The 22,354-nt window shown below is 41.5% G+C and overlaps 1 protein-coding gene across 1 annotated transcript in view; it reads left to right on the top strand.

Annotated features, from left to right (window-relative positions):
- The first annotated feature begins 3,668 nt into the window (after nucleotides 1–3,668).
- Nucleotides 3,669–22,354, top strand: part of tex11 (testis expressed 11) — an 86,159-nt gene continuing 67,473 nt past the window's right edge. The window contains exons 1-9 of the mRNA XM_055644193.1: nucleotides 3,669–4,113; nucleotides 8,659–8,753; nucleotides 8,911–8,950; nucleotides 11,543–11,664; nucleotides 13,485–13,569; nucleotides 15,539–15,618; nucleotides 18,139–18,219; nucleotides 20,815–20,934; nucleotides 21,970–22,050. Coding sequence (XP_055500168.1) covers nucleotides 8,736–8,753; nucleotides 8,911–8,950; nucleotides 11,543–11,664; nucleotides 13,485–13,569; nucleotides 15,539–15,618; nucleotides 18,139–18,219; nucleotides 20,815–20,934; nucleotides 21,970–22,050 — 627 coding nt within the window. The 5' untranslated portion in view covers nucleotides 3,669–4,113; nucleotides 8,659–8,735. The remainder of the gene's footprint in view (nucleotides 4,114–8,658; nucleotides 8,754–8,910; nucleotides 8,951–11,542; nucleotides 11,665–13,484; nucleotides 13,570–15,538; nucleotides 15,619–18,138; nucleotides 18,220–20,814; nucleotides 20,935–21,969; nucleotides 22,051–22,354) is intronic.

Here is a 22,354-nt window from a genome sequence, read left to right as displayed (position 1 = left end):
CCAGGTTCAATCCTGATTACGGGTGCAGTCTGTACAGGGTTTGTACGTTCTCCCTGTGACTTGCGTGGGTTTTCACCGAGAACTTCAGTTTCCTCCCACCATCCAAAGACATACAGGTTTGTAGGTTAATTGGCTTGGTATAATTGTAAATTGTCTCTAATGTGTAGAATCGTGTTAATGTGTGGAAATCGCTGGTCGGTGTGGGCTGAAGGGCTGTTTCCGTGCTCTATCTCTAAACTAAACTTGTTGGGAGCTACTGGGGTAACTGGTGAAATGTTGAATTTTAACAGTGGAAGAAATCTCCACAGATGGGATGATGCTAGTGGCCATGTTACATTGTAGAAATTTTAGGAGAACACATGTCCGTGGTATCCAAGTATACTAGAGATGTTAAATTAATAGGTGGGAATGTCAATGTAAATTCAATTGTAGAAAATTATCTTTTGTGTACTGGAAGAAAGAGGAGGAAGCCAGTCTGGAAATGGAAATAGACATTGGCTGAGAAGCACTCTAGACAATTTGAAGTCATGCCAGTGTGTAAAACTCGAAATGTGGTCAATGTGACACTATGAGAAGGATGGCCAAAGTTGCTGCCACTTGGTGCAATGTCATTTGTAAACAAAATCTCCAAACTCGTAATAATGCTAAAAGTAATGCTCATTTCATGATGCATCACTTAGACTAGATGAATGTCTAAGTTGCGTCACCAAACCATGTTGCAATTTTGCTTAGTTTAGTGATGGGAATGCTCAAAAACAAGGGAATGTAGAGAAGTGGAGTCTACAGAATAGGCAGCACAGTGGTAGAGTTGCTGCCTTTACAGTGCTAGAGACCCGGATTCGATCCTGACCACGGGCGCTTGTCCTGTGTGCATTTTCTCCGGGTTCTCCGCTTCCTCCCACACTCCAAAGATGTACAGGTTGTAGGTTAATTAGCTTGTTATAACTAAATTGTCCCTTGTGTGTATCAGATAGTGGGTGTGAACTCTGGGTTGAAGGGGCTGTTTCCACTCTATCTCTAAACTAAACGTGGTGGCCCAGTCATCAAGTGTTTTGATCTTCCTACCATCAAAGGGATTTACAGCACTGCTTCAAGAAGACAGCCAATATCAACAAACACAAATACCACCCTTGCCATGTTATCTTGCTGCTACAATAGCTCAGAAGGTATAGGAGCCTGAGATTTCTTATCTCCAGGTTTAAGAACAGTCAACCCCACCTTGGCACCAAATTACTATGGACAGTGCAACTTAGTAGCACAATGTACTTTGGCTTGCGTTATTGTATTGTATATCTTTATTGTCATTTCCTGAGTATTCACATACCCAGAGGAAACAAAAAAAAACGTTGCTCAACCAGTGTCCATTCAGTGTGCATTAAAAATAAATAGAAATAAAAATACATATATCATGAACAAATTTAACACTCTACTAAACATTCAACAGGCGTTCCGATCGGCAGCATTTATTATTTGTTTTACCTAATATAACTGATAATTTGTTGTATTTTTAATATGTATTGTTGGATTTAATGTGCCGGTAAAGCTGCAGCAAAGAAGAATTTCTTTGAGCTGGTCCCAATGCATTATGGCAATTAAATGTGGGTACTCTTGCCTGTCACGCACATAGTTTCGTTTTTTGTAGTTTAGAGATGCAGTTGGAAATAGGCCTTTTGGTCCACACGGACCAACGATCATCCATACCACAGAGGGCAGTGGAGGCCAAATCACTGGATGGATTTAAGAGTGTTAGATAGAGCTCTATGGGCTCATGGAATTTGCCTTCAAATTTGGAATTTGTCTATCAAGGGATATGGGGAGAAGGCAGGCATAGGTTATTGATTGGGGACGATCAGCCATGATCACAATGAATGGCGGTGTAGGCTTGAAGGGCCGAATGGCCACCTGCACCTATTTTCTATGTTTCTATTTGGGTCTGACACACTAGGAACAAATTACAGAAGTCAATAAACCTGCACATCTTTTGAATATTGGAAGAAACCCACATGATCACAGAGAGAAAGTACAAAGGTACATCAGCACCTGTAGTCAGTATCGAACGTGGGTCTCTGGTGCTGTAAGGAAGTAATTCTACTGCTGCGCCACTGGGGCCCAACCAATATAACCACCTGCATTGCTTTTCTCTCAGTTCACTTCATATCTTCCCCAAATATTTGCACCCGTTCATCATCCCAAACATATTTGGTTCCACCCATCATCCTCTGCCTCACCTTTCCTCTCTTTAATATACAGCTGACCCCCACATTATGTGGGGTTACTTTCAATTGTTTCTAACTTGAACCCCGTGTCATCAGCACAACTGTGAAATGCAAGTTGAAAAAAGGTTTATGTGAAATAACTAAATAAATTATGGAAGAACTAACTTTATTTCATCAACATTTTGGGTAGTGATTTGTGAATTCTCTAAGGGTGAATTACAGTAACCTGAAAGACCTTGATGTGGGGGTCGCCCGTACAATATTGACAATTTTCCTTTTACACTTTCACTCTTGATATAGGGTCTTAACCAGAAAAGTTAATCATTTCTTTGCTTCTTCAGGTGCTGCCCACTACTGCGCCTGGCTCCTTATTTATTGCAGATGGCACTCTGGGAGAAACGTGAGGAGAAAGGGTGTGTCTTGCCTCATTCTGCCTCTCACTGTTTTCTTACAACACTCTCCCCTCTTCTCTTTCAGTTTGAAGTAGAATCTGACCACAAATGTCGTCTGTCCATCCCTTGCCTGACCTGTTAAGTTACTCCAGAACTTTGTTTTTTTTGGGTGCTTGGTGCTTGGGTGTTACCGTATGTCTCCACTGAGCATCAGCTTCCTGATTTCCACCACGTGTGATGCGGGGAGTGATTACTTGTTATCTCTGTAATGGTCAGTTTTAATATCTCCACAATTATAAAAGCAAATCTAGGGTTTATTTTTCAAAACTACTTGATCTTGGCTTCTCCAATAAATACAGCCATTCCGTTTAAAATGGCTGCAATTTCAAGTTAAACTCGATGCCACAAGTAATTACATAATTGTGAACATCCGTCTGAGGTATGAAATAAGTTGTGCACCTTTGCGTCAGACGTACGTTTCCTTTGGTGAGTGACTGCCAGCGTCTGGCGACCTCAGCCAACAATGAAATATTCTAAGGTACACACAAAAGCTGGAGAAACTCAGCGGGTGCAGCAGCATCTATGGAGCGAAGGAAATTGGCAATGTTTCGGGCCGAAATCCAATCTAAATTTCCTTGAGCGACTGCTGCTTAGAGCTCAAGAAGGAACTGCAGATGCTGGAAAATCGAAGGTACACAAAAATGCTGGAGAAACTCAGCAGGTGCATCTATGGAGCGAAGGAAATAGGTAACGTTTCGGGCCGAAACCCTTCTTCAGACTTCTGCTTTGAGCTGTCGTTTTCACACCTTACCCTTCCATAAGTTTTTTTGGCCTTCCATCACAGCTATGTGATGGATGTTTATGTAAAATGTAAATTATGCTGTGTCTGGGGTCTATTTGTTTGTAATGTATGGCTGCAGAAACGGCATTTCGTTTGGACCTCAAGGGGTTCAAATGACAATTAAATTGACTCTTGACATAGCTCTAGTCAATGAAATATATAATTTTTTGCATGCCTTTCGTTAATTTGTTCTATATCTCTCTCTACATCATCGTTTATATCTCTCGTTTCCCTTTCCCCTAACCAGTCTGAAGAAGGGTCTCGACCCGAAACGTCACCCGTTCCTTCGCTCCATAGATGCTGCTGCACCCGCTGAGTTTCTCCAGCATTTTTGTGTACCTCTGCTGTAAGATCTTTGGTTGTTTCGACCTGCTGCGTGATGACGTCGGCCGGGCTGCGAGGCGCTGCCGCGGGTGTGCGCGCGCACGAAGGGTTCCGTGCTGGAAGGCGCGAAGACGTGCGCTCGCGCGGTGCGAGAGAGACGTGTTTGTCGGGGTTGGCGCCGGGCGGGGCGGACATCTCTCCCTCCACACACGTTATTAACAGCGGCGCTTTACAGACGTCGTCCTTCAACGACATTCTGTTTTTTTACCAAAAAAATATTCCCACACTTGCAAAGTATTCTCTTGGAGCTTGTTAGTCGTTTCACGTTTGAACACTTTGGGTAAGGGGAAACTCTACATTTTGTTTGTAAGCGTGTCAGTCACTTTATGCATTGGTGTACTCAGTCCTCCTTTCAAATACTAGAAGTTAGCTAATGCATTAAATAAGCAACACATTTATACACAAGATTCGCAGACCTTTTATCTCTGTACCTTTTTGTTACACTAACCCTCATATCGCTTAATTCCTATAATATCTGCCTTGATATATTTATTCAGTAATTGGCAACCACAGTTATCTTGGGTTGAAAATTCCCAAGTTTCACCAACCTTTTTTTTCACTTCTGCCTGAATGGCTAACCACTTCATTCTAGATACCGTAGCGGAATTAACTTTAACTCTGCATTTTTCCTGTCAAACCCTGTCAGAATTCTGTGTTTCATTGAGTTTGCAACTCATTCTTCCAAATTCGAGACACATAGGTATGCTTAATCACGCCTTACAAGACAAACTTGGGTTTCCAGGAATCAAACTGGCGAGCCTTCCTTGCACCCAAAGGGGAGAGGGAAGCAAGATATTGGGGGGAAATTGCTGTGTGTCTGTGAGGCACAGGGAACCGTGGGGGAAGAAAGGGGGAGATTGAGGGTTGGGTTGTTACCTAAAATTGGAGAATTCAACATTCATGCCATTGGGTTTATAAGTAAGAAGGAACTTCAGATGTTTAAGAGGGAACTGCAGATGCTGGAGAATCGAAGGTTACACAGAAAAGCTGGAGAAACTCAGCGGGTGCAGCAGCATCTATGGAACGAAGGAAATAGGCAACGTTTCGGGCCGAAACCCTTCTTCAGACGGGTTCTTCAGATGATGGTTTGCACTGACGATAGACACAAAATGCTGGAGTGGGACAGACAACATCTCTGGAGTGACAGAATGGTGTTTCGGGTGGAGACCGAGTCTGAAGAAGGGTCTCAACCCAAAATGTCACCTATTCCTTCTCTCCAGAGATGCTGCCTGTCCTGCTGAGTTACTCCAGCAATTGTGTCTCAGTTGGGTTATAAGCTTCCCAAGCTGAATAGTGCTGATCCCCCAATTTTCATATGGCCTCGCTTTGGCAATGGAGGTGGTCCAGTGGTGGTGTCAGTATAGGGAGGTTGCATGGCAGTCGGGTCACGACCCATGATCCGTACTGTTGCTACGCTACGCCAAATGGAGTACACGCGATGAACCGCAGGTAAGCACTTCCCATTGTTTCCAGCGTAGCGGGCCAGTTAAAACCTGCCGAAATTGTCAATTTTAGCGCTGTAAATAATTATGGAAATTGGGATAAGCGTGAGAGACATTTAGCCTACTTCAGAATTCCAAAAGTGAGGAGAAATTACGGTAGATAGAAGCGAGAGCTGAAGGGCCAACAACAGCCAAAGTGCTTGGCGAACATTGGCTGTTTGCTCACTGCATTTCATCAACTAAGGCATTATTTGTGCTTTTTCTTGATTCCTTTGACATCTAAAAAGTTTCAGAAGTGATAAATCTGGCTGTAAAATTTTAAAATCGCCCATAGTTCTCAAGTGGGTTTTTACATACTAAAAGAAAACGCCTCTGAAACAAAATTTACAGCCAGATTTTTCACTTCTGAGACTTTTTAGATATCAAAGGAATCAAGAAAAACCACATATAATGCCTTACTGTTGATAAAATGCAGTGAGCAAATGCGATAATTCCCAATATTTTCAATTCCGATATCTGCACGGCCAATGTTCGCCAAGCACTTTAGTTGCTGTTGTCCCTTCAGCTCTTGCTTCTCTTTACCTTCATTTCGCTTCACGTTTGGAATTCTGAAGTTGGGTACATGTCTCTCACGCTTTCCCCGACTTCCACAATTTTTTACAATGCAAAAATTCAACATTTTGGCATTTTTTAACAGGTAGGAAAGTACACGTTTCTTGCATTAATAACATATACCGGAAGTTACGGATGTCCTCCAGATGGATTGAGCGGCTCTGTGCATCAAGCCCTTTGACCTGGTGACCTTGCGTGCAACCCCCCTATAGGAAGAGGAGTGTAAATAGTTAGCAACTGGGCTGGTTGCTTTCCATGAATTCACTCTTTTATTGAATGCTGACCTTGTGTCTGCCATGATAACTATTGGTGCAGGTGCAACCCAGACTAGTCGGACGTGTGATGTAGTACAAACAGCCCAAGCGAAGTATGTTTGTGCCCAAGCGAAGTATGTTTGTACCCCAGCGGCATGAACATTGACTTCTCTAATTTCAGGTAGTCCCAACTGTCTCCTCCCCTTCTCAGCTCTCCCTCAGCCCTCTAGCTTCTCATCTTCCTTTCTTCTTCCTCCCCCCCCCCGCCGCACATCAGTCTGAAGAAGAGTTTTGTCCCGAAACATTGCCTATTTCTTTTGCTCCATAGATGCTGCTGCACCCGCTGAGTTTCTCCTGCATTTTTGTCTACCTTTAATAAATATGTGTTGTATCTTAAAAAAAAAGGATGATGATGCAGCTGCAGTGTTTTGATTTCAATATTGTCTGCAAAAAAGGAAAGGACATGCACATAGTTGACACCTCTATCAAGGGCCCCACGCAAAACTAGCGAACAACAGCCCTCTGAACAGGACCAGTTCTCAGTAATTAAGGTATCGTATGTTCCTACTGATTGCCTATGCACACTGGCAGAGCACACGGCTGCTGACGAGACTTTACAATTGCTGTCCGCAGTCATCCGGGACAAGTACCTTGACGCCGTCCACAGGGGCCACCCCGGTGTGGAGGTAACCCCACAACGGGCACAGAGCATGTTTTACTGGTTTGGTATGACCAAGTACATACGTGACAAAACTGAAGTCTGCGCCATCTGCAAAAGCCTGAAGCCACACCAGCAGAAGCAGCCCTTACTGCCGCACCCGGTTCCTCCTCTACCGTGGTCCACGGTACCCACCGACATATACGAAGGGCATGGGAAACACTATCTGGTTCTTGTCGACTATTATTCGGGCTGGTTTGACATTGATCTACTCCAAACCATCACATCTGAAGCAGTTATCCAGAAGTTGCAACGTCATTTCTCTGCACGGTTCCCCTGGTCTTCCTGGACCTGCTCAATTTAAGGAACATTGCCAGGGATCCCATACTGGGTTCCCCAGCCCAACGACTGATGTCTCGTCAAACCCGTGCTGCCCTGCCTGTACCCCCAGCAACTTCTGCAGCCACAGGTCCGTTCTCCGCCCGCAGTCCAGAAACAACTACAATTCAAGCGCGATGCACAAAAACGTTTTTTTGGATATGTTCAGTTAGCTACTTAAACCTCCAGTGGACAGGTAGTTTGCCTCCAGACCAACAAGGGCTATGGCCGTCAGGGTCACATCCACAGCCCTGCCAAAGAACCGCGCTCCTACCTGGTTAGTGCGAAAGGGGCCATTTACAGACGCAATTGTCAACATCTTCCTGTGATGGAACCGCGTCCTGCGACTCCGTATCCAGAGGTCTCGCGTTTTGTGTACCCACTCACTTCTGGGCTGGCTGCTCCACTACCAGAGACTGTGTCCCCCGCGGCCTCTCCATGGCGTTCAGCATCCAGCTCGCCTATTTCACCACCTCTACCCGCAGGGTCTCTGGTGCCGCCCCGGTCATATCTCTCGTCCCCTCCCCAGTCACTTCGGTGAAAGGAGGTGATGCGGATTTGTATCGCACATATGCTGGACGGGTCACCCATTAGATACGGGGATTTTGTGTAACCATTTATACTTCCCCATATGCGTTATTAACGTTTCGGCTACTGTATTGTTTAGCCACTATGTTTCCACGTATCTATGCTTTATTTTGTTTCTACAAGGAAAGACGTAAATTGGTTATTTCCTATTAACCAATTGTCGTGCTTGTTAGTAGTTGCACCGCCTAATATGCGATTTATATTACGAAGAGCTTGCTTACGTAAGTCAGTCTGAGTAGTTGCTAGTTACTGTAATGTCCTGCAGACCAATGTTGTAAGTGGACTTTAATAAATATGTGTTGTATCTTGACTTGTTTACGACTCGACTCATTAAAAACTGCCAAATAAAATGTGATTGCTTTTTAGAGTAGAGCAGTTAAGAAGGGCACTGAAGGCAATGTTTAAATTCCTGTGCTTTTTAAATTTATGTAAATAAAGATAAAATGTTTTAAGTGCATTTGGGCCACCAGTGAACACAGATGTGAGATTTAACTTCTTCAATTTAGCATTACCCCAATCCTGGCCTCACTGTCAGATATATTCCCTTTGTCCTGTCCAACCCTTCCCACTAGTTTTCCTCCTTTCACAGTTCTGATAAAGTGTTTTAGACTTGAAATATTAATTATGTTTCTTTGCCTGAGATGCTATCTGACATGTTGAGTGTTTCCAGCTTTTTCTGTTTTTATTCAAGCAATTGGCAAAGGAATTGGAGATGACATAAGAAACTGTACTTCAAATAACTATGGATTTTCTGATCCGTCAGTTAATGAAACTTCTGTTTACATCCTGTGAACCACAGGATACCCCCAGTTTATGAAGGCACAAGATACTGCAGATACTGTAATCTGGAAGTCAAGTACACCCGAAACATGATTATCCCTTTGCCTCCACAGATGCTGCCTGACCTGCTGGGCTCCACTAGCGGAGTGTTTTATCCCCAATTTATGTCTAATTTCATTGAAAGTTGAAAATGGTCAAACTGAATAAAGTAAGTATCTATTAGAAATGAGACAGAAGGTGCGATTGTTTATTCTTTCATTTTAAAGTTGCTGAATGTTTATTGAATTCACTCTAATATTGTTATTTAGCAGATAAATAATGGTGTGATTGTTTTATATTGTTAACTATGCATATTTTTGTTTTAGAAAGAAATGGATGTAACATTTATCTTCACAGAGATACAAGGTAAAACACCATGTTATTGTACATAATGTTTTGGGCATCCTTTTATTTTCTTTTATCTGAATAATTTGTGAGTGGCACCTGAGCACAACATTTTTGTTGTGGAGGGTAGATAATTTGGAACACACAACAGTTCCTTTAATTGCTTTGTTAATCAGTGGGTTTGCTCTTTTTTTTAATAAGTTTTGGAGATGGTTTGTGGTTGAGTTTGCAACTCAGTAAGAATAAGCACTCTTTATATTTCACAGAGGGCATAGATTTGGCTGACAGGGATTCAGCTTGTTTTACAGGAGATTAGTGTGCAAAATTAGAGCACATAGTAATGGGGATAGGGCATTGACATGGATAGAGAACTGGTTGGCAGACAGGAAGCAAAGAGTAGGAATTAATGGGTCCTTTTCAGAAGGGCAGGCAGTGACTAGTGAGGTGCCGCAAGGGTGGGTGCTGAGACCCCAGTTGTTTACAATATATATTAACGATTTAGACGAGGGAATTAAACGTAACATCTCTGAGTTTGCGGATGACACAAAGCTGGGTGGCAGTGTGAACTGCGAGGAGGGTGCAGGGTGACTTGGATAGGTTGGGTGAGTGGGCAGATGCAGTATAATGTGGATAAATGTGAGATTATCCATTTTGGTGGCAAGAACAGGAAGGCAGATTATTATCTGAATGGTGTCAGATTAGGAAAAGGGGAAGTACAATGACACCTGGGTGTGCTTGTACATCAGTCACTGAAAGTAAGCATGCAGGTACAGCAGGCAGTGAAGAAAGCCAATGGCATGTTGGCTTTCATCGCGAGAGCATTTGAGTTTAGGAGCAAGGAAGTCCTACTGCAGTTGTATAGGGCCCAGGTGAGACTGCTCCTGGAGTATTGTGTGCAATTTTGGTCTCCTAATATGAGGAAGGACGTTATTGCTATTGAGGGAGTGCAGCGAAGGTTCACCAGGTTAATTCACCAGGATGGCGGGACTGATGAAATAATGGGTCGACTGGGCTTGTATTCGCTGACATTTAGAAGGATGAGAGGGAATCTTATAGAAACATATAAAATTCTTAGAGGATTCGACAGGGTAGATGCAGGAAAAATGTTCCCAATGTTGGGGGAGTCCAGAACCAGGGGTCACAGTTTATGAATAAGGGGTAGGCCATTTAGGACTGAGATGAGGAAAAACCTTTTCACCCAGAGAGTTGTGAATCTGTGGAATTTTCTACCACAGAAGGCAGTGGAGGCCAATTCACTGGATGTTTTCAAGAGAGAGTTAGATTTAGTTCTTAGGGTGAAGGGAATCAAGGGATATGGGGAAAAAGCCCGAACGGGGTACTGATTTTGGATGATCAGCCATGATCATATTGAATGGCGGTGCTGGCTCGAAGGGCCGAATGGCCGACTCCTGCACCTATTTTCTGTTTCTACGTCTATGTTAGGTCTTTTACATTGCGTTGCAGATGTATTATAATTTGTTCCTAATGTGTTGTCATTCATTATTATCATTGCTCGATAAAGGCTGGTAAATTGTGCTGCCTACTGATGTAATGTTATTGTTCTGTTAAATAATTTATTTGTTTTCATAATCCATAATCTGTGTTTCTCACCACCCTCACCCCCACCTTTCTCACAATAAGCCATGTGTATATACTTAGCTAACATGCAAGTAAATGTCATGAAGACCAAGAATTGAGCAGTAATCAGATTCTTGATTTAAATAGTAAATAAATACATCCATATTTTATTCAACTGATATAAAATGCATCTGTTACTTTCTTAAATACTTAAAATCCAGGCAATTGAAAACTGTTCGCATCCCTATATCGCTTTGTTTATCACTTCACCAGCCAACAATATGCCATTATGAGCTCCCCCCTGCCTTGTTTATCTGTTGCCGGCCCTGATTTGTCCTGGCCTTTTCCTACCTCCAGATCCCCTCCTTCTACTTTTAGTCTGAAGAAGGGTTTCGACTCAAGATGTCACCCATCCCCTTTTCTCCTGAGATGCTGCTTGACCAGCTGAGTTACTTCAGCACTTTGTGTCTATCCCAGACATTCAGTCATAGGGTCACCTTTGTTCGATAGTTATTGGTTCAAGTCCCACTTCTATAAACTTTAATGCAAAAAGTTAGAAACAAAAAACTGCAGATACTGGTTAATACACAAAAGGACACAAAATGCTAGAGTAACTCAGCAGGTCAGGCAGTGTCATTCGATACCTATTTATAGGTGATGTTTCGGGTGGAACTGGAACTATGTTGGTACCTCAGTGCAATATGAAGTATGTTGGACTGTTGAAGGTGCCATACTGTGGATGAGATCCTAAATTGATACCAAAATGTTTGCTGGCTCAAGAAGATACGATGGCCCTATTTTGCAAAGGTGCAGGGAAATAGTGGCCAATATTTATCCCTCAATCAGCATCAAGCTTAAAAAAAGGTTAAATCAACTTTATCACATTGTCAGCTTAGGAGCTATTTTATTGCTATCTATGCAATGCAATCTTATATCATTGAATACAGTGTGTGTGCAGTAAAGTTGGAATACTCTGAGGTGCTTCAAGGAAAGGCACATTATAATTGAAAACCTTTCATTGTTTATCTTTTAAAGGGTTCGCTGAGGAGCTATTGAAACAACAGTCAGTTAGAAATGTAGACGAAGTGATTGACACACTGTTTGATAAAGTTGCAGTTTTGGATGAAGTAGAAATTAACAAAATCAAGGATGCACAGGTTTGTAAAACTCGTGATATCTTTGCCCAGAAGCCTACGTTGATTGATTGTCTTGTGGAGATGATGTGTATCAAGCATTTGGCATAATTTTGGAAGGAAATTAGTGCAATTTATTTAATTTACAGTTAAAGCTGGTAACTAGATTGATACTAAATCAATATCATAAATTGAAAAGGGGACTTGTAATAGCAATTTCAAACGTTTCCAATGTCCAACTTTCCGTTGCCATTACTACACGGATGGTGGGAGTGATCGTATGCAGACAAGAAAAAACTGATCTTCCAGTCGTTAATTCCAGCATATTGTTTCTTTATTTTTTATTTTTACTAAACAAAAAATGAAGATACCAGATCCTCTTTATTCTTAGACAAATTGTAGCTTTCCGTTCTTACTATCTGGTAAGAACTATTTTCTCTCCAAATCCCGTGGCTGGTCTGATCTGGTCAGTCCCTCTATCATTTATGTCACGCCCATCTACCTATCAAATGCTCACCCCCAAGCATTCAAAATAATTCTGCTAGAAATATTGAGACAAAATAATATAATATGCTAACAGTAACTAGCCTAAGCATGAATGGCTCCTACAGGACTAATACCATTTATGCAGACAGTTGTTTTTCGGATTCCCTGTTTATAAAACATTAGTACCAGTTACATAGTCACCACTGCCAACACAAATGGTATTAGTTCCTATTTCAGTTTATGATATTGAGTTAGTACCAGTCTAGTGAAATGAAAAATTGACCTGATCATTTTTGGAAGTGGTAGATCTAACAAACCAGTTGTATACAGTCTACATAAAGAAATATTATTGTGGTATGAATTGGACATAATTTGTAATAGGTTGTAGCCTTCATCTATAAAATGGAAGGACGTGGATATTGAGAATTTATGGCATGTTAATGAGTCAGTAACACAATATAGAAAAGGGCCTTTTGGCTCAACTCGACCAAGATGACCAACTATGGTGGTCCCTTTTACCCACGTTTCATCCATATTCCTCTCCACCTTTCCTATCCAGGTACTTGTTCAAATGTCTTAAATGTTATTGTACCCATCTCAGCCATTTATCTGGCATCTTGTTCTATATAGATACCACTTCCTGTGTGGAAAACGTTGCCTCTCGGGTTCCTATTAAATCTAGCTCTTGATCCCCCTACCCTTGACCAGTCTATGACCAGTGTTTTTTTGCAGTTGTAGGTGCTCAGATGTTTGTAACATATTATTTTAATGAAAAGTTTAATTAGTTTAAAAGAAGTTGGAAAAATGTGGATTGTTTTTTCCGGAGCATTGAAGGCTGAGTGATGACCTGATAGAGTTATATAAAATTGTGAGATGCATAAATTGGGGTGATATTTTTTTTTCCCCAGGATGGAAATGTTAAATACAGGAGGGCATTGGTTTAAGGTGAGAGGGGAGAAGTTCAAATGAGATTTGCAGGGCAAGTTTAACACAGCAGTAGTTTCCAAGGTAGGTGGTAGAAGCAGAAACAATAGCAATGTCTAAAAGGCATTTAGAGAGACACATTATCGAGCATGGAATAGAGGGGTACAAACCATGTGCAGGCAGATGGGGTTAGCTTAGATTGGCCTCGTGGTCAGTGCAGGATTGATGGGCTAAATATGTTGTTCCTATTCGATGTCAATATTATGTTGTTCATTTGCTGATTTTGCAAAGTTCTTTGAGAATAATAAATTATTGGCTATTTTGTATAATTTGTGCTGCTCGGTTCCACTACAATTATCAGCTAAATTTTCATAATGAATAATCAAAATGCATGTTCTGATAGAGAAGTCAAAAAATGTTTTCTTCGACTAAAGATGGAAGAGTGTGCCATTAATCTGTGGAACTGGGCAGTAACTAAAAGACTGGAATCTTCAATTAATGATGAACAAAGAACAAAATGTAAGTATATTTTTCCATTGCTGCATATTTATTTTTCTTTTACTGTTGGCATACTGTGACCTGTGACTAGCTGGCCTTCTCCCTCTTCTAAGCTAGTCTTTGCAGAAACCCTTTTTTGAATCAACATGAAGATGACGCATATGTGATATAGATCTCTGTGATGTATGATGATTTAGGCCCATTCTTAGTCACTTGTGTGTGACCAAAAATGTGGAATAATTGTGAAATACATGTCCTGTAATTCTGAAAGCATTACAGGTATATTCTTTTGTACTGTATATATACTGTAAATATATACTGTAAAAGCTAGAATGTTCATATCCTTAGCAGACGCATTATAGTTCTGTAGGTAGGAAAATAGCAATGAATAAGATTAATCTCTTACAATCATTTTTTAATGTATTACTTTATGTGATGCCATTTGGTAACGTGTGTGTGACATTTTTGGTTCTCTTTCCAAAGAATGGCCCTTTAGGACCTGCATCTGCCTCCTTAATGAGCTGTGTTGCTTTTCTTGCACATGCTGCTCCTGAAGGCCATTTCGTATTGTATTGTATTGTAATCAAATTTATTGTCATTGTTTCAATTTGAGACAACGAAATGAATTTCCCTTACAGTCAGTATCATAAAAAAAAAATCAAAAAAAAAAATAAATAAATAATAAATAAATAATAAAACATATTAAAAATAAAATTGAAATTGAATTAAAAAAAAGCACAAACACAGAAAGTCCACGACACAACATAACATAAATGGCACCAAGGTGAGGAAGGCACCATAGTCCAGCCAGCCTCCCTTCCGTGTTCATCCGTGGTCGGGGCCTTCCGAGCACCCGCAGTCGCCTCCCCGAGTGGCCCGATGTTCAGGCCCTCACGCCGGGCTGGTGGAACGCCGACGCCGAACCCCAACGATGAGCATCCTCCTCCTCAGCAGCCCGGACCTCCTGATCAGCCGCCTCCCGCTGCCAGAGTCTGCAGCTCCTGAGTCCGCAGGCCGAGCCGGACAGAGTCGCAGGACCCCGCGCTGTCCATCAGCGCCGCCCGCGTTGGGAGCTCCGCAAACCGCAGCTCCAGGATGTTGGTGCAGCAGGTCCAGCACTCCAGGCTCCAGACGGCGACCCCCGGTAAGGCATCGCCAGCCCCACGATGTTTCAGCGCTGTCCTGCCGCTGCTGGAGCTCCAGTCAATCCCGGCAGGAAAGGCCGCGCCAATCCAGGTAGGTAGGCCGCTGTGGGGGGAGGGGGGGGGGCGAGGACGCGACTCAAATAATAGTCGCGTCCTCACCAGGAAGCGGCTGAAGGACGGTATCCCCCGCACCGTGCCCTCTTCCCCCACATTAAAAACACCAAAAAAACACAAAAAAACACACTTTTACATAACTAAATAAACAAAAAAACAAAAAGATACCGGGCTGTAGGTGGAGGCTGCTGGCACCAGCGCCACCGGAAGTACAACACTTTCAATAATTATGTTCTTTATGTGATTAATTAACGTCAATTTATGATTGATGTCATTTAAAAAAACGTTGTTTTTCGACCAAAGTAAATATCTCTCCCCCGCAATAAATTCAATCTCACATTTTCATGTACACATATTTAATGAGGTCATATTGCTTTACACACTCTTTGTGCTCTCATCACAGGTTTTTACAAAGCTAGATGAGAAAGAGACTAAACAATTGTCCCAAACATTATGGAGGGCACTATACTTAGTGGAGACGCAGGAGACTGCAATTGTTCTGAGCTAAAAGCAATGCTGGAGGAACTCAGGCCAGGCAGTATACATGGAGGTAATTGGACCGATGATGCTTTGTATTTCTGAAGTCTGAAGATCAGTCTGAAGAATGGTCCCGACCCAAAATGTTGTCTGTCCATTTAGTAACATGGATGCTGCCTGACCCATTGAGTTCCTTCAGCAGATATTTAGTGCACAGTTTCTAACAATATTTTCTGTACCTTTTTAATTTTCAGTGCGTCATGTGGCTTGTAAGCTGGTCTATTTGAGTGGCTGTGCTGATCCCACTGAGGTGTCACTGCAAAGACAAATACTGGTGAGTTGAAATGTATTTGATAGATTATTATATGTTTTTAAACAGTAGAATATATGGGTTTAACTTTGCAGTAATTTCAGATTGATCATTTTTGTATCTTGTGTGGACATTATGAGTACTGTTAATTTCATTACAACTAGAATACAAAATAATTGTATATTAAGCAAATTGAACATTATCTGATAACATGAAAACCTATGTGATTGCAAATAAATGCTTATCATCTATATCATACACATTTATTTTATAAAAATAATTTATATTACCATTTGATGTTATGTTTCATATCATAGGCTGTTAATTGAATCAACATAAGTAAATATTAATCCGAAAAATAGTTTTCTATGCCATCCTTCTTACTGCCATCCAATGGCTGACCACATAACCTGAGACAAAGGCAAATTCCAGATACTCCCATCAGTGGACCTATCAACTTTTAGTTCCATTCATTTTACTAGTATCTTTTCTACTTTTTATTCTTTTGGCATGCTTTTCAATTAGGAAGACATACAAATTACTTGGTTAACATCTCTACCCTTTGTTGCCAATATTAATGTCCTAGTCTCTGGAACAAAGTGATTATCATTTACTCTTTTGTTATTCCTTTTTCACATTTTCAGAAACTTCAAAGATAAATATGTTTAATATTTCTTGCTATTGTACTTTCATATATTGCCTTCTACTTTTTCATTGCAGTTGTTTTTTTTAGTGATCCTTAGCTGGTTTCTAAAAAAATATCCCAATCTTCAGGTCCCCCTGCTGCTCTTTTTAAATTTTAATTGTAATTTCCCCCCTAGTTTAGTAGCTTCCTAGCATTCAAAAAATCATGACTGCAATCGCAACAGCATTAGCACCTGCACATGGTTATCATTCATTTCCTTGGTTATTAAGAATCTGTCTTGAAGGTTAATCTATACCTGGCCTTTGGGGAACGGTTACAAAAACAAGGGTTATAAATGGGTGAAGCATATGATAATTGACCCTTTATTCCTAGATTCTTCCATAAGAAATTGAATCCACCCTCTCAAGATCACTTGGAATCTCGCTATGTTTCATTGTCGTAGAGTAATAAAGCACTGAAGTGGGCCTTCAGCTGTGACCATGAAGATCCCATTTACACTAGTCCTACACTAATCCCGCCTTATTCTCCACCATCCCATCACATTTCCCCAGGTTCTATCACCCACCTATACACCTATGGGCCAATTTAGTGTGACAATTTAAGTTGTCTTTGCGATGAGAACCTGAGCACCCAGGACAAACCGATGCAGTCACAGGGAGAATGTACAAATGCCACAAAGTGGTAGGATTAAACCTGGGTCACTGGAGATGTGAGGTTACACTTCTACCATCATCAGTAAACTGAAAAAACAATCTATAGCTGTTTTAGTGCATTGGAAAGATTAAAGTCACTCACCATTTTGTAGTTGATACTTTGACCAATAGTAAAGGGGCCACCATGTTACACCCACAAATATGATTGTACCTTCTTATTTATCTCCATCCAAACTAATTCTACCTCCTATTCTACTGAGGCAAGATTCATTCTTAATACTGTTCCAACAGCTATTATTATCTGAGCTATCACTTCTGTCTTTTCAATTTTCCTATTTTCCTGAATAGTCAATTACTGGAATATTCAATTCCTAGCTTGCAACCTCTTTTATAACAGTCGTTGGGTTATATCCATTTTTTCATTTGTGCTGCTAATTAATTTATTTAATTATGAGTGTTTCCATGATTCAGAGGTAAAGAAACTTTAAATTTGACATGATTTCTCCCTACTCGGATTGTTTTACTGTGTACAGTATCGGTATCTGTTCTGTACCCTCGTGTGACACTCCATATTTATTTAAACAGCTACACCCGGCGACTTTCTCCATTCCATTTAACCTTTTGAAATTTGCTCTTGCTGCAATCTTATTTAACTTAAATCTTATTCATCTGCCACCTTGGCTATTTCATTCACCAGAATATTTGTCTCAGCCGTGGAATTCATTGCCACAATGAATTCCACAACGAGGCCAAGTCAATGGATATTTTTTTAAACCGAGATTGACAAATTCTTGATTAGTAAGGATGTCAGGGGTTATGGGGAGAAGGCAGGAGAATGGGGTTCAGAGGGAAAAATAGATCAGTCATGATTGAATGGTGGGTGGACTTGATGGGCCGAATGGCCTAATTCTATACATAGAATTTATGAACTTATGAAGTGAAGCCGTCAAAATGATGCCATGATGAATTGAAAAACATTGCTTGGGACCCTAATTTGAATATATTATTCCCTCCCTTTACAATTAGTAATTTTGGCTGTCATCCAAAGGCCCTGACTAGCTAGAACCCCAGTACACTTAAAGGTTTCAGATGCCATTTTAGAATCTGAAGTCTTTTAGTCTTTTTGCACCAGATGGCCTTTAACATTTTTTAAAACAGCGCTCATGCATTCATAAATGATTCAATAGAAGTCCATTTAATTTATGAATGTATAACATTAATAATGATTCTTACTTTCTATTCCAGATGTTTACAAAAACCGGACGAAGCTGGCTTGACTGTACGAAGCCACTGCTGGCAAATGAATTTCTGGACTTGGCTGTGACAGTATTTTACTTTTATATATTTGTTTACTAACTTTAATTGCATTCCTTGATTTACCTACAATAGCCATTCAATTAATAATATGTGCTCAAAACATAAATTTGTGGTTTATTTTTAAATAACAGAATATTAACTTGAAATAACAAGGTTGTACTTATTGTTTGTTTCTTTTCATCAAACTTATGTAATAACTTGGTTTTGTTTTTTAACTTTCAATTCACTTTGAGTTTGGTAAAGAGATTTCAAAGCTAGGTTACCTATATGTTAGATGCAATGTACAGCGGGATTTCCAAGAGTGGGAGAGTTATGGTTTGATTTGGGGATTCAAAGCAATGGGAGTTTAACTGTTATGGAAGCAACAGAGGTTATGGCCTGCTATGTGTTTTTGCTGTGGAAATAATGACCAAATTGGCATGCAAGGTTTCAGGATTGGGGGTGACTACAACCCTACAAACTAAAGCAGGGTAATTAGGTCGTAATGATGGGTGGGGGATAGCAGGAAAATTTGAATGGTTTTGGTCAGAATATTTTTTAGGGTGTTGGTTGCTACTCCTGGAGTGCAAGTATTTGACAAAATAGTTCCCTAGTCTATGCTTGGCCTCACCGAGATGTAAAGGAGACACCTCTACCCCATCTCTCACATCTAACCAAGGATCCCAGCAGCCCTTCCAGGTGATACCGAGGTTCACATGTACCACTTCGACCCCATCTACTGCATTCAGTGCTTCTGATGTGGCTTCCTTTACACTGGTCTCCAGCCTAGATGGCTGTAAGACTGGTATGGCAAATCAAATTGATTCCGGAAGTGGCGGCGCTGTTAACAGCTGCGGCTCGCCTGCAGTCCGTCTGTCTTTACTTTTTTTTGTTGTTTTTTTTGTCTTGTTTTGGCTACGTTTTAGTTTGTTGGGTTGTGTTATGGGGGGGGGGGGGTGGTGAAACATGTTTTTTTGTCTCTTCCTTCGGGGGAATGCGACTTTCTCTTGTCGTATCCCCCTTCTCTGCCTCCGTCTGCGCTGAGGCCTAATGGCGGAGCTGGCGGTCTCCAACCTGCGACCGACCTTGAGGCTCCGGAGGCAGAGCCAGCCAGGACTTACCAACGCGAGGCTGGCCGACTTCGGGGCCGAGGCAGCGGTGGCCCGACTCGCTGATGCAGCGTTCCAGCTTTCGGCAGCGGCCCGGAGCTGAGACTGCGGGACTCGGAGCTGATGCAGCAGCCCGGGGCTGAGGCTGCGGGACTCGGAGCTGATGCAGCGGCCCGGGGCTGAGGCTGCGGGACTCGGAGCTGATGCAGCGGGACGTGGAGCTGAGGCAGCGGCCCGGAGCTGTTGCAGCGGGACTCGGAGCTGATGCAGCGGCCCGGGGCTGGGGTTGCGGGACTCGGAGCTGATGCAGCGGGACTCGGAGCTGATGCAGCGGGACTCGGAGCTGATGCAGCAGGGCTCGGAGCGTTGCAGCGGGGCTCGGAGCTGTTGCAGCGGGACTCGGAGCTGATGCAGCGGGACTCGGAGCTGAGGCTGTGGTGGGCCGACTCGGTGCGGAGCGGAGCGGAGACGGCGTTCCGGCTTTCGGCAGCGGCGACATCACCACGGAGGTCCGCTGGACTGGAGAGCAGCATCTTCGGCCTGGATTGATCGCCTCAGCGCAGAGGGAGAACAAGGAGGGAAGAGACAGAGACTAAGACTTTTGCCTCCATCACAGTGAGGAGGTGCTTGGTGAACTCACTGTGGTGGATGTTAATTTGTGTTTATTGTATGTTTTGTCATTTATTGTTACTGAGTATGACTGCAGGCAACGTAATTTTGTTCAGACCGAAAGGTCTGAATGACAATAAAGGAATCAAATTCAAATTCAAATACCTCGTATCTTGCAAACCATACTTGGCTAATAAATTATTATTATGATTATGGTTAGTCTAGGCAATACTAGGATTCACTGACCACGTGCTCGGTCTGCCAGGGCATACAGGATCTCCTGTTTGCTAACCATTTTAACTCCCCTTCCCATTCCTATACTGACCTTTCTGTCCTGGGAATTTGATGATCGTCAATGGTGAGCCATAAAAGGCGGGCTATTATACCTGGAAAAATAAAGGTGTTTTACTCTTAGTTCTGGCAAACAGGGAACTGTTGACCTGATTTATGTTTTGTTAGCAGAAAATATAAATTTGAAAGTGGTACTTTGCACAGCTCCTGATGCGTAATGATGAGTGTCGTGGATACTCTGTGCTCTTTATAGATACGGTTATTGACCACTTGTTAAAGTGGGGGGTGAGGGGGGGGGGGGGGATGTGGGGAGGTGGAGGTGTGATTAGGTTTCATTTCTCTTCAAATTTCAATTCCATAATCTGGTGCTGACAAGCAAATTACTTTATTGCCTCACTTTTCAAATTTCATTTTTTTGATCCTGACTGTTGTTTTGATGCTGATTAATTTTGTTGTTGTCTAGTGGTTGGAAAAATTGCCAGAAATCATTTTCAAGTTTGATATATGCTGCAGATGAAATAGTTCGATAATTTCTTGTTTAAAAATTATATTCCACCTGTTCTAAGAAAGTTAATAACTTATATATGTTTTCCTTGTGTCGACACTTCCTCCACAGAGTTTGGAGATGTTATATGCAAAGCTAACGGCTGGATCTGATGGGATATCAGATGTAAATGTTCATAAGAATGATGTGGAAAAGGACCTTTTCAAAGTGCATTCCTATCAAGCAGAATCAGTATGTGGACATTTTGAGACACTACATTAAGATTATAAGAGTTAATAATTTGTATAAATGTCACCATTTCCAGTGGAACTTTATTATAACAGTCATTCCCAGGTGGATTTACCAGGGCATACTGAAAACATTGGTAGATTCTTGAGAAGTGTGCCAAACAAGTTACACTGTTTTCATCTAAAGCCTTACAAAACCTCAATTTTGTAAATGGCCTTGCATTGACTGAGATTTCATCCCCCATGGACTGCTACATAAATGCCCAATAATCAACTTCCTTATGCATTTAAACTTGCTGTTGCCCCACATATATTAATAATACTCCTTGAGAAAAGCTTCAGATATCGCTTTTCACGAGCTTCCATATTTGAATCTACCATACCAGTTGATAGCAGCTATTATGTGTAGGAAAAAACAGCAGATGCTGGTTTACATCGAAGATAGACCCAAAATGCTGGATTAACTCAGCGGGACAGGCAGCATCTGTGCAGAGTAGGAATGGATGACGTTTCGGGTTGAGACCCTTCTCTCGACCCGAAACGTCATCCATTCCTTCTCTCCAGAGATGCTGCCAGTCCCGCTGAGTTACTCCAGCATTTTGCGTCTTTCTTGTAGCAGCTATTAGTTGAGTGCTGTCTGGAATAAAACAAGACAAAAATTGTAACAGAAATTATGAATTATGTATGCATGAAATTCAAATCATGTGCTAGACTTCTTAATATTATGTTTCTAGCATACATTATAGATTACCTTGTAACTACTAGAGAGAAGATAGATGGAATGTACAGGGTGAGCTGAATTAGTATCCAAGAAACATACTGTCCCCAGAGTGAAAAAAAAATACAATTCTGTTGCTTCAGCAAGAATGTTACATTTAACAAATTGTAATCCATAATTCAGATTTGCGGATCTTCCCAGCTCACTGGTTAATTTAGCTTTGGGTGATTTTTGCTGAAGGAGGAAGTATCTTGTGGTTTCATGGGAGTCAATATTCTGTTTTAATTTATAGGTTCTATTGACTTTTCCCTCTGTTGTTAGGCTGTGATTCAGTGCGATCATAAGAATGCAGTGAATTGCATCCAGCGCTGCAAAGATATGCTGCTCAGAATGCCCAAAGAGGTTTGCTAGCGTATTTTATATTTATACACTAATTATGATCACTGTAAAATGCAAATTGTGGCATGATTGAAATCGTATATTCTGTGGATTTTGCATAGAGTACTACTAATCCGTGGGGTGTTGGATTTGATTCAAAGTTGAGTCATCAGTATAACACAAAACAAAGCCTACCTGATCAAGGGCCTTTGGCCAGAAATGTTATTTTAGTTTATTTTTCCACAGATAGTGCCTGACTTGCTGACTGTTCTTTTTTTTTTATACCTCAAAGAAAACATACATACAGTTTTCATCTTATAATTGTGAT

Source organism: Leucoraja erinacea, chromosome 12, assembly GCF_028641065.1.
Source record: "Leucoraja erinacea ecotype New England chromosome 12, Leri_hhj_1, whole genome shotgun sequence".
In the NCBI taxonomy this organism is placed as follows: Eukaryota; Metazoa; Chordata; class Chondrichthyes; order Rajiformes; family Rajidae; genus Leucoraja; species Leucoraja erinaceus.
Note: the sequence above shows the minus strand (reverse complement) of the source record. Positions and strands in the feature narration are given on the sequence as shown.